This window comes from Heteronotia binoei, chromosome 4 (assembly GCF_032191835.1).
Source record: "Heteronotia binoei isolate CCM8104 ecotype False Entrance Well chromosome 4, APGP_CSIRO_Hbin_v1, whole genome shotgun sequence".
Taxonomy (NCBI): domain Eukaryota; kingdom Metazoa; phylum Chordata; class Lepidosauria; order Squamata; family Gekkonidae; genus Heteronotia; species Heteronotia binoei.
In genome coordinates, this window is record NC_083226.1 from 112687158 (window position 1) to 112699912 (window position 12755).

The 12755-nt window shown below is 42.7% G+C and overlaps 1 protein-coding gene across 5 annotated transcripts in view; it reads right to left on the reverse strand.

Annotated features, from left to right (window-relative positions):
* The window catches only part of PPIP5K2 (diphosphoinositol pentakisphosphate kinase 2), a 117485-nt gene that overhangs the window by 72992 nt on the left and 31738 nt on the right, over positions 1 to 12755 (reverse strand). For all 5 annotated transcript variants that reach the window (XM_060235631.1, XM_060235634.1, XM_060235633.1 and 2 more), the window contains exons 10-11: positions 6460 to 6581; positions 2111 to 2212 (exon numbers count right to left, since the gene is read on the reverse strand). In XM_060235631.1, coding sequence (XP_060091614.1) covers positions 2111 to 2212; positions 6460 to 6581 — 224 coding nt within the window. The remainder of the gene's footprint in view (positions 1 to 2110; positions 2213 to 6459; positions 6582 to 12755) is intronic.

Sequence of the window (12755 nt, forward strand, 5' to 3'; positions counted from 1 at the left end):
GCGCCCCATTGCCCAGAGGTATGGGCTTGGGTGTCACCAATATGCAGATGACACCCAGCTCTATCTGCTAATGGATGGCCGGCCTGGCTGCGTCCCAGGGAATTTAGACCTGGCATTGCAGGCCGTGGCAACTTGGCTAAGGCTGAGTGGGTTGAAGTTGAATCCAGCAAAGACAGAAGTCCTTTGCATGGGTCGGGGCGCTCTGGGGAGGGAAATACCTCTCCTGGTTTTTGAAAGCGGCACACCGGGTTAGGAGCTTGGGAGTTCTACTGGAGCCTTCACTATCAATGGAGGCCCAGATAGCAGCCACTGCTAAGTCAGCCTTCTCCATCTAAGGCGGGCAAGGCAGCTGGCCCCCTTCCTAGAGCGCCGGGACCTAGCAACAGTCACCTCGAGACTGGATTACTGTAATACCCTCTACATGGGGCTGCCTCTGTGCCGAACCCGGAAGCTGCAGCTGGTGCAGAACGTGGTGGCTAGGCTGTTACTAGGGCTCCCAAAATGGGAGCACATACAGCCAGCACTGGTTGCCAGTTACATACCGGATTCGCTACAAAGTGCTGGTTATTACCTTTAAAGCCCTATATGGCCGAGGACCTGCCTACCTGAGGGACCGTCTTTCCCCATATGAACCCCAAAGAGCACTGAGGTCGAGGGAAGAACCTGCTGACTATCCCTGGGCCCAAGGAAACAAAACTACAGAGTACCCACATCCGGGCTTTCACCGTTGTAGCCCCACACCTATGGAACCAGCTCCCGGAAGAAGTGAGGGCCCTGCGGGACTTTGAACAGTTCCGCATGGCCTGCAGGACCATCCTCTTCAGGATGGCCTTCACCGATTAAAAGATAGACTGCTTAAGTGATTTTTACCAACTGCTGAAATAGCACCACGATGTTAATTTTATCAATTTTAGAATTTTAATTAAATTGTTAATTAGTTATTGTTTTAAATATTATTGTATAACCTATTGTACTGATTTAATGCTGTTAGCCGCCCTGAGCCTGCTTCGGCGGGGAGGGCGGGATATAAATAAAACGATTGATTGATGTGTGCAAATTTTTAACCTTAATGTCGATGCTACTGTTCTATAACAGGCAGCCAAATTAAACCTGTCTTGCTGTGTAGACTTGAGAAGTCGGTTAAAAGAAATGTTGTTCTGAAGCAATGGAACTAAGTTACATACTTAAGCATAATAATTAGGGCCCCCACAAAAAAATGTGCCCCACTAAATAAAAATCCTGGCTATGGGTCTGACAGCAGAGCACTGCAATCTCAGTGTAAATTGTGCTTGGCAGAAGAATCCATCTGCCCAGCCTTCCTCCTGTAGAAGCAGCAGCATGAAACCTTATACCTGAAATGAAACATTGCTGTTCTTAAGGGAGCCACAGGAGAAGTCAGGCTTTGCTGTTGTTCTGCTGCATGAGCACCGGCTTTCACTTCCCCTCCTCCTTCCTTCCTCCCAATGGAGGCAAGCTCAGCCAATGGAGGGAAGGGAGGTGTGGCTTGATTCTCTCCTGTATGAAAAAGGAACCAGGAAGAAAGAGCTGGACAAAACCTAGCAGTGATGTGATGGCTGCAGCAGCCTCAGAGAAGTAAGTAAGAGGGGACCAGTAGCCCTGGGGGCCAGATCTGTTCCGCAAGATGCATGTTTGACACCCCTGCACTAGAGGGTATGAGAAATGTAGATCCTAATAACTATGTTTTCCATGTTTCCCAACACTCATGTATTTTCCCTACAAAGGTCTTAAAGTGCTACCACCCCATCATTATAGTCTCTTCAGAATGAGATAGTGGTGGCTCCGAAGTTTTCAAGTTGTAGATGAGAAAACTGGCTGTGATTTGAATCAGGCCAAAGCTTAAATAAGCTAATTGTGGCCTGATCCAACTAAAACAAAATTAACTTGTTTGAGTCAATCCATATCAACCCACACACAGTAAGCCTTCTGATCACCATCAGAAACTGGTACTGATGGAACCGTGACACCAATACATTGTTTCAATACAGAAAAAATTAAAATATGAAAGTGAAAGCACTGTGATCAAACAGATAAATCAGAAACATTTTAATAAACAGTATGAGTAACTGAGGAAAGAAATTTTTTATCTTACATTGTCCCTGATGTGGTTGGCACAATAGGAATATCTTCTGCTTCTAAAGGTATGGACCATGGTATTTGAAATTGTGGAGCCAGTTCTCGCATTATGATATTTCTAAATGAAGGGAAAATAAATGTTCATGAGAATTTGTCTAAACAAAAACAGATTTAGCTTAAAATGTAGTTAAAATAGTTCTTAAAATCTTTTATAAAATGCATCAACCCAGCAAATATAGTTTGTTGAATCAGTAATTTCATTATAGGTTTTAGAGAGCCACTGCTAACCAGGGTTAACAACAATGTCATATATCAGTTTGAATGGGTAGAGGTAGCCAGCTATATTAATTAAATATAAAAAACATTCTTTAACATCTAATAATTATTTAAAAGCACTTTTTATTCTCATTTGTTTTCTTACTTAGCCTCTTCTATTTCTTAAACACTCCCACTACCAAACCTTGCCAAACCAATAATTTGGTTAACAGCAAAGACAGTTATGGGGGTGAACTGAAAGGGAGAAGTGAGCAGTCCACCAGACTTCATGGTTCCTACCCAGTCAATTTAGCAAGGTTCCCAGGATCATCTAGAGTCTAACCTGATCCAAAATTAACATAAGGGACAGTGGAAAGGAAGCCTCCAGACAACAGTACTGTGCCATCCTAAGCAGAGTTACCGCCTTCTCAGCCAGTTTATTTCAACTGACTTAAAAGGGCATAGTTATGCTTAGGATGGCACACTACCACAAGCATGCATTGCAGCATTTAAGATTTAGGAGCTATAAGAAGTGTTATGCCCTGATTGTTTCTGGACACCAGAGCCTTAATAATCGGCACCACTATTAGTCATGATGCCTGAGCTGCAACAACTTTAAATACATTTTGGAAAAGGGCAATGATAAAGGCTTTAGATCACACTATGCTCTCAGTGACCTAAATGGAAACAAAACAGAACAAATTCAAAATGAGCTGCCGTTAAAATCATATTTATTTCAAGGCTTCTAAACACAAGCTCCAAATTTGTTCAGCCTGAACAGCCCTATTCTGAATGAAGAGGAGGTCCATACTACTTAATTTTTTCTCTAACAGTCCCCATGTAGTTAAAATCTTTCTGGAAGGGTGGGGTGGATATGAGAATCTGTATAATTAACACTGCCATAGTAAATTGTTTTGGAGAGTTTTATGTCCTTGACAGGGCAGATTGGGAAACTAACACAGCCTATTCCTGAAGTCACATCACCCTCACGTGATGGAAGACCGAAGTGCCAGCAGGAGAAGGAGGAGGTGCCATCAAACTCCTCCTTACTGATCATACTCCACCTGAGACATCATGAAAAAGCAGGTACTGCCGTGCTTTTCTTCTCCAGACAAAATGTGTGGGCATGGTGAAGTTGGCAAGGAAGAACAGAGGTAATGTCATGCTCCAGACATGGTGTCTTCTGGACACCAGAGCCTTAATAATGGGCGCCACTATTAGTCATGATGCCTGAGCTGCAACAGCTTTAAATATTTTGGAAAAAGGCAATGAGAAAGGCTGTAGATCACGTCATGTCTGGAGAGCCAGTTTGGTGTAGTGGTTAAGTGTGCGGACTCTTATCTGGGAAAATCAGGTTTGATTCCCCACTCCTCCACCTGCACCTGCTAGCATGGCCTTGGGTCAGCCATAGCTCTGGCAAAGGTTGTCCTTGATAGGGCAGCTGCTGTGAGAGCCCTTTCCAGCCCCACCCACCTCACAGGGTGTCTGTTGTGGGGGAGGAAGGTAAAGAAGATTGTGAGCTGCTCTGAGACTCTTCGGAGTGGAGGGCGGGATATAAATCCAATATCATCTTCTTCTTCTCCTATTTGTTGGCTTCCTTCACATGCATACCAGCAGAGTGAAGGCAGGAACTATTGTGTCTGTACTTCTATTCACCAGCTGCAACATACTTGGACCAGTACAGGGTGAAGCAAGCCACTGCCATGCCTGTGCTTCTCCCAACATGTTGATACCACTGGCCCCTATGGGCATTCCTTTCTTCATCAGCTACAGCACACCATCAGAGGGCAAAGCCTGTGTCTCTTCACTGGTCTGGGCAGCGTGTGACTGGCAAAGTGAAATATGGGCACTGCTGGCGTAACGCAAATTTGGGCACCATTATGCATGTGCTGCTCTCTGCTAGCCTGGGCATGGTGGGGCCCAGCAAGGAGAAATACAGATACCACAGCACAGAGCAAAGCTGGGCCTTTCCATGGCCATGGTCTTTTCCAAGCTTAGGTTTGTGGGGCAACTGAGGAGGATTATGGGTGCCACTGACATACGGTAAGGCTGGGCAATGCTATGTTTTTGTTCATAGAATCATATATTGTTCCTCTTCATTGGTCTGAGCAAGGAGCAGTTACTGGCTTCACCCTATGCCAGTGACACCTGTATTCTTCCTTGACATCTGTGAGGGTGGGTGGAACACAAGACAACAGTCCAACAGTTCCCCTAGTAAACAGCCAATTTCTTTCTGGTCCATAAACTATAAAAATAAATAACAAAGCTGTTATTGCTGTAACATTTGGGCAAGACAGATAGAAAACACGTTTTGAGCGCTCCAAAATTTTCTTTTTATAATTTGGTTAACATATAACAATAATAGAGCAGATTAGCTTTCAGAAAAGCAAGTATAATGACTTTAATAACTCAGCTCACAGACTCTTTTCTATGAACTGCTGAAAAACTGGACATCTGTAAAGCATAAGGCTCTTCCTCATTTATATATCTGACAGCCTAATGAAAAGTTTCAACAGTGTAGGTTATAACTACAAGGTTACTAGTCTGCCACCCAGTATCATCCTGCAGTGAGCTGAAGAGCAAATTAACATTTGACACATTATCATCTGTTTGACACATTATTTAAAGGAACCTTAAAAACTTGTTTATTTTTTATGTTCTTACAAACATTAAGTTCATTTTGCTTCAAGTGATTATCAGTAGAAAAAAGCTATAATGTGTACTTCTGTTGAGGGCAGAGCAAAGACCTAACAGACTGTAGTACACAGAGCCATCAGTCTGAATGGATTTGTAAGAGGATTTTGAGTCCTTTGCAAAAGACAGACAAATGCAGATATTCTGATGACGCAACTCATAATTTATGTAGGGCAGTCACGGAATTAAGGTTTGTAATTAAATAAATTTTATTATGTACGGATTCAACTAAATGATATTATGAATTAAAATTATATAGGATAGTCATTGAATAAGAGTACTTACGAAACAAAAGAGATAACTGCATGCAAAGTAAAATAAAGGATCTGAAAAATTAAATCCATAACTTGCAAATACAGAGGACATCACACCAATATATATATGAGGATTATCTGGCTAACAAACAGCATTAATACTTATGCAAAAAAAGAAAAGAGAAGTGGGAGACTTCACTGTATTTTTCCTTCTTCCTGCAGCCTCCTGTGCCATAAAGCATCTTGCTTTCAAAAGTTCTCAGACTTTTGGCAGCAACTTTTGAGGGACACTGGGGCCCGCCTAGAGAAGGAGAAGGTAGGGACGATCTGCTTTGTTTGGGGCTGTGGATCAGGGGCAGAGTAGCTGCTTGGCATGCAGAAGGTCCCAGGTTCAGTCCCTGACATCTCCAGTTAAAAGGTGATGTGAAAGAGGTCTGAGATTCTGGAGGGCTGCTGCCAGTCTGAATAGACAATGCTGACTTTGAGGGCCCAAGGGTAAAAGGCAGATTGGTGTGCACGTTTCTGCCACCAACTTCTGTTCATGGGAATCTGAATCCAGTCCATTACATGTACAACTTGGAATGTTATGATGTTGCTCTGCTTAACACAGGCAGGCTGAGATACAATGATATTAATTTTGAGTGCCACAAAAAAAGAAGATAATGAGAAACAGACAGGGGATGATAAAAGTCTGGAAGCAAAAATCAGGAAAGATCAAAGGATTATTGCATAAATTTAGCCAAGAGTACAAGAGGTGAGAAATTAAGCTATTAGACTGTATCTCTGAAAAAATGGGAAACAATTATTCCAATGAACAAAACAGCAAAATAATCTACATGAATGTAAATTTAGATTATCCTAACATTCTAATAAAATCAGTTGAGTAATGGAACTGGTTGTTTAAAGTTGTGGAATATCTCCTATTGAAAGTTTTTTTTTAAAAAGATGGGCAGTTGCCTGACATAACAGTTGTCAGACACTTTTCAGCATCTGGACTGAACTTTTTAAATGGCTGTGTACTCTCTGGGGTAACTTTTTTTTTTTTTTTTTAGCACAGGAGACAATAACCAGGTGCAAAAACAGAGTTTCAAAGATAAAGAAATTATATAAAAAGTTTGATCAGCCAAAGAAAACCCAAACTTGTAAGTTCATGAAGTATTACCCAAGAATTTTAGCACAATCATCATAATACTTCATTGAGTTCTTCACAAAACTGAAGCCATTGACATCACAGACGTAGGATTGTCCATTTGCACGTAACAAATCAAAGCCACAAACTGTTTGCTGTCAAGAAGAGAAATCACACATTCAAAGTCTGCATAAGTTCAAATATCCATTTTAAAAACTTGAGTATTTTACATATCTATAGCAAAAGTGTTACTAGAACTAACTAGTTCAAGTGTCATTAGTGGGCAGTAGCCTACTATTCCATGCAGGAAATGTTCCCCAACATTCCTGTTTTTTCAGCCCATTCCAACCCCTACAAAGATTATTCCTAGAATCATGGGGAACACAACAGAGGAGCAGCTGTGTGATTGGGAATGCCTGGAATTAAAAGGACAAATAGGTAAAATCACTCCTCCTTCCTCTTCCACAACCCTCAACTCCACTGGAGCAAGGGGCTGATTTCATCCTCTTGTCTCTCCTCACTCTAGCCCTTGGACATTCACAGCCAAGCCTCTGCATAGATCCCATGAATGATAATTCCAGGAATGGCAAAGAACTGCAGGAAAGGAGAGGAACATGAGAAAACTCCATCTGTCTTCTGCACATGGGTGCAAGGACACTAGCTAGTAATTCCAAGATTTCACAAGGTCATGTTCTGTTTTGCTATATAAATATGAAGTCTGACCTAATTTAGTAGAACTAGTTTTGAAGGTTCTTCCTCCTTGGATTATATACCCTTCAAAGCTTAGCCTATTCTTCTTCAAGTTCCATGAAACATTTATAAAGCAATCTATACACATACAAACACACAGAGATCAGGAAAAAAAATCTCAACCTTTGTTATAGAACCCTAAGTGTTATTACTGTAACATTTATTACATATACAGTATTATCAATGTCCATGAGTAAAAAGAGTAAAAGCACACTTTACTTTTGTCCCCATGTTTGTGTCATTTACAAGCTTTCATAATAGAATCCCTCCCAGTAGGAATGGGCATGAACTGCATTTTTGTGTTTCTGTTTGGTGTTTGGGCCTGAGCCTGAGCCATGAACTTATATGGATTGGGAGGTTGATTCATGAACCAAACTGGTTTGTGACCCCTGCTTTTTGTTTCCTGGTGCTTTTGGTGGGGAGCAAAAAGCAGGGATTTAAAAAGCTCTGAGCCATTTAAACCAAACAGCTGAACGGCACAGCACACTCCCTCCACCAAGCTGTTTGGTTTAAATGGCTCAGAGTTGAACCTAAAATAGCCCCTTTAAACAGTGGAGCTGTGCAGAGCAAACTGTTCCATGTGGATCACCTGTTTAAACGGGCTTTCTAGGGCAGGCAGCACCTTTAAATAGCTGGTCTATGGCAGCGCTGTTCAAGAAAGCCCCTAAATAGCTGATTTGTGTGGAGTAAACTGCTCCCATGACTCAGCTGTCTAAAGAGGCTTTCTTGGGCAGTCAGCCCCAGACTCAGAGTCATCTAAGCCCTTGCCATCTACTCCCCGTTGGGAGTAAAAAGCAGTGGTTTAAGTGGCCCCTGTCCATTTAAATCAAACAGCTGAGTTGTGGGGAGCTTCCTGCAGCTGTTGGTTTTTTTATAAAGAGCACAGAGCACTAGCCGGGATAGAGCGATTCTTCAAAAGTAACAAATAATAATAATAAAAAAGCAGGGGTTCAAACCTCTGCTTTCTGCTCTTCATGGATCTCCACAAACTGCATCAAAATTCATGAAAGTTCATGGCAGTTCAGTTTGCAAGCACTGCTTCACAAACCATGAACTGGCCAAAATCCATAACAACCTTTAGTTCGTCAGTTAGTTTGTGCCCATCCCTACTCACTAGTCCTTATGTGATCAAGATAATAATTTGGTCAGGAGAAAGGTAGACTTTAAAATATAATACATACATACACACTTTTGTTGCCAGCAGTTTAGACATTAATGGCTGTGTGTTGTGTAATTTTGAGGGGACAGCACATTTACACTGTTATACAAGCTGTAGACTCACTACTTTACATTGTGGCCAAGTGTCATCACATGAAAAGATATACTTAACTATTTACAAAATGTGAGGGGGTGTACTCACTTTTGTGACATACTGTACATACATACGAACATAAAAGAAGCCATGTTGGATCAGGCCAATGGCCCATCATGTCCAACACTCTGTGTCACACAGTGGCCAAAAAAACAAGTGCCATCAGGAGGTCCACCAGTGGGGCCAGGACACCAGAAGCCCTCCCACTGTGCCCCCCACAAGCACCAAGAATACAGCGCATCACTGCCCCAGACAGAGAGTTCCATCGATAAGCTGTGGCTAATAGCCACTGATGGACCTCTGCTCCATATGCTTATCCAATCCCCTCTTGAAGCTGTCTATGCTTGTAGCCACCGCTACCTCCTGTGGCAGTGAATTCCATGTGCTAATCACCCTTTGGGTGAAGAAGTACTTCCTTTTACCAGTTCTAACCTGACTGCTCAGCAATTTCATTGAATGTCCATGAGTTCTCATATTGTGAGAAAGGGAGAAAAGTACTTCTTTCTCTACCTTCTCTAGCTCATGCATAATCCTGTAAACCCCTATCATGTCACCCCGCAGTCGACGTTTCTCCAAGCTAAAGAGCCCCAAGCATTTTAACCTTTCTTCATAGGGAAAGTGTTCCAAACCTTTAATCATTCTAGTTGCCCTTTTCTGGACTTTTTCCATGCTATAATATTTTTTTTGAGGTGCGGTGATCAGAATTGTACACAGTATTCCAAATGAGACCGCACCATCGATTTATACAGGGGCATTATGATACAGGCTGATTTGTTTTCAATTCCCTTCCTAATAATTCCCAGCATGGCGTTGGCCTTTTTTATTGCAGTTGTATACTGTCTCGACATTTTCAGTGAGTTATCTACCACAACACCAAGATTTCTCTCTTCATCAGTCTCCTTCAGTTCACACCCCATCAACTTGTATTTAGAGTTAGGATTTTTGGCCCCAATGTGCATTACTTTGCACTTGGCCATGCTGACCCTCATCTGCCACGCTGACGCCCACTGGCTCAGCCTCGACAGATCCCTTTGGAGTGCCTCACAATCCTCTCTGGTTCTCACCACCCTGAACATTTTAGTGTCATTAGCAAACTTAGCCACTCACTGCTTACTCCCAACTCCAAATCATTAATGAACAAGTTTAAAAGCATCGGACCCAGTACTGAGCCCTATGGCACCCCACTGCTTACCATCCTTCACTGTGAAAATTGCCCATTGATACTCACTCTCTGCATCTTATTAATTAGCCAGTTTTTAATCCACAACAGGATTTGTCCTTTTACCCCATGACTCTCGAGCTTACTAAGGAGCCTTTGATGAGGAACTTTATCAAAAGCTTTCTGGAAGTCAAAGTAAACAACATCGACTGGGTCCCCTTTGTCCAAATGTTTGTTCACCCCCTCAAAGAACTCTAACAGGTTAGTGAGACAAGATCTTCCCTTACAGAACCCATGCTGAGTCTTTTTCAATAACTTTTGTTCATCACTGTGCCTACTCATTCTCTCTTTGATAATGGTTTCCACCAACTTTCCCGGTATTGAAGTCAGACTGACCTGCCTGTAATTTCCCAGATCTCTTCTGGAACCCTTTTAAAGATGGGGGTGACATTTGCTACCTTCTAGTCCTCAGTAACGGAGGCAGATTTTAATGAAAGATTACATATTTTTGTCAGGAGATCCGCAATTTCACCTTTTTTTTAGAACCCCTGCTATCCGGGTCTGGTGACTTATCAGTTTTTAATTTGTCTATCAGTTGTAGGACCTCCTCTCTCATCACCTCAATCTGACTTAGGTCTTTCAACATTCCTCCCAAAATTAGCGGTTCTGGAGTAGGCAAACACTTCTCATCTTCCACAGTGAAGACGGAGGCAAAAAATGCATTCAGCTTCTCAGCCATTTCCCTATTTTCCTTCAGTAATCCTTTTACCCCTTGGTCATCCAAGGGCCCACTGCCTCCCTGGCTGGTTTCCTGCTTCTAATATATTTGAAGAAATTTTTATTGTTGGTCTTTATGTTTTTTGCAATATGCTCCTCATAGTCCCTTTTTGCCTGCCTGATCCCAGACTTGCATTTGATTTGCAACAGCCTGTGTTCCCTTTTATTAACCTCACTTGGACTAGCTTTCCACTGCTTAAAGGAATCCTTCTTACCTTTAACAGCTTCCATTACTTTGTTTGCAGGCTTTTTTTTTATACCTATTTGTGCCTTTCCTGACTTGTGATGTATATTTTATCTGAGCTTCTAGGGCTGTAGTTTTAAATAGCCTCCAAGCTTCCTCAAGAGTTTTGACCCTGTTTACCTTTCCTTTCAGTTTTCTTTTCACATGCCTCCTCATCTCAGAGAATGTACCCCTTTTAAAGTTAAAAGTGGTTGTGTTGGTCTTTTGGGGCAACTCCCTATTTATACAAATAGTGAACTCAACAACATTATGGTCACTGCTCCCAAGCAGTGCAATCACTTTTACATCTCTCACCAGGTCTTGGACATTACTTAGGACCAAATCCAGGATTGCCCCACCCTTGGTAGGTTCTGTGACCATCTGCTCCATAGCACAGTCATTGTGAGTGTCTAGAAAGTCAATATCTTTCTCCCAACCAGAACACATATTGACCTAATCAATCTCCAGGTAGTTAAAATTACCTATTGTAACACAGTTTTTATGTTTAGCCTCTATCTTTAATTCTTTCATCATATTATAATCATCCTCTACCTTTTGATCCAGTGGGCGATAACAAACTCCCAGAGTTATACTTCCTTTTGGGCCCATTATTTCAACCCAAAGCATTTCTAGAAGCAAATCTAATTCTCTGACCTTCTCAATCTTACTGGACTGTATACCTTCTTTGACATACAGAGCCACCCCACCTCCAACCCTTTCCTCCCTATCCTTATGATATAATTTATATCCAGGAATCACTGTGTCCCACTGATTGTCCTCATTCCACCAAGTTTCTGAAATACCCACAGTGTCTATGTTTCCCCCAAACACTAAGCATTCCAACTCCCCGATTTTACCTCGAACCCTTCTAGCATTTGTATATAAACATCTATAATTTCCCAGGCAAGTTAGGCCTGCAACCTTCCTCCTGCTGCCTCGAGACTTTGGCAGACAATCCATACTGTTTGTCACCATCTCAGTGGACAACTCTAATCCATTGTCTATAGAACAGTAAAAGCTAACCCTTCATCTCTTTGAGATGAGTCATCCTGAACCAGAGACATTTCATCTCCTGTCAGCTTTCCCCCAAGATTCAGTTTAAAAACTGCTCTGCCACCTTTTTGATTTTAAGCGTCAGCAACCTGGTTCCTTCTGGGGACAAGTGGAGACCGTCACTTTTGTACAGCTCCTGCTTGTTCTAAAAAGCATCCCAGTGCCTAACAAACTTAAACCCTTCCTCCCTACACTGTCGTCTCATCCATTCATTTGTGCCTGTCTCTCCAGTCCTGCACGTGGAACAGGTAGCATTTCTGAGAAGGCTATCTTGGAGGTCCTGGCCTTGAGTCTCATGCCTAGCAGCCTAAATTTTTCCTCCAGGACTTCACGACTGCATTTCTCCACATCGTTGGTGCCAACATGCACAATGACCACTGGTTGAACATACATACGAACATACGAAGCTGCCTTATACTGAATCAGACCCTTGGTCCATCAAAGTCAGTATTGTCTTCTCAGACTGGCAGCGGCTCTCCAGGGTCTCAAGCTGAGGTTTTTCACACCTATTTGCCTGGACCCTTTTTTGGAGATGCTGGGGATTAAACCTGGGACCTTCTGCTTCCCAAGCAGATGCTCTACCACTGAGCCACCATCCCTCCCCAGTTCCTTCCCAGTACTGCCTATCAGCTTATCTACAATTCGCACCAGGCAGGCAAGTCACCATACGGTCAGTACGCGGTTTTGCCAGCCAGCTATCTACTTGTCTAAGGATGGAATCACCAACTACCAAGACCCCCCCTCCCCCCCTGCCCAGGGATGGTTCCATGGCACGAAAGGATACCTGCTCACCAACTGAAGAAGAGGTCTCTTCTGAGGGCGCATTCCCCTTTTCTTCAGCATGGTGCCCTGTTCCCTCTTGATCCTCATGCTCCCTGGCAGCAATAGGGCTGCCATATTTGGGGTGGGGTTCATCTAACAAATCCTCAAGAGTCTTCTCTGAGTGCCTAACTGTCTCTGCTTCTCCAGGTCAGCCACCTCAGCCTCAAGGATGCAAACTCATTCCATGAGGACCAAGAGCTCCTTGAATCAAGCACACACCCAAGCTCCCACCC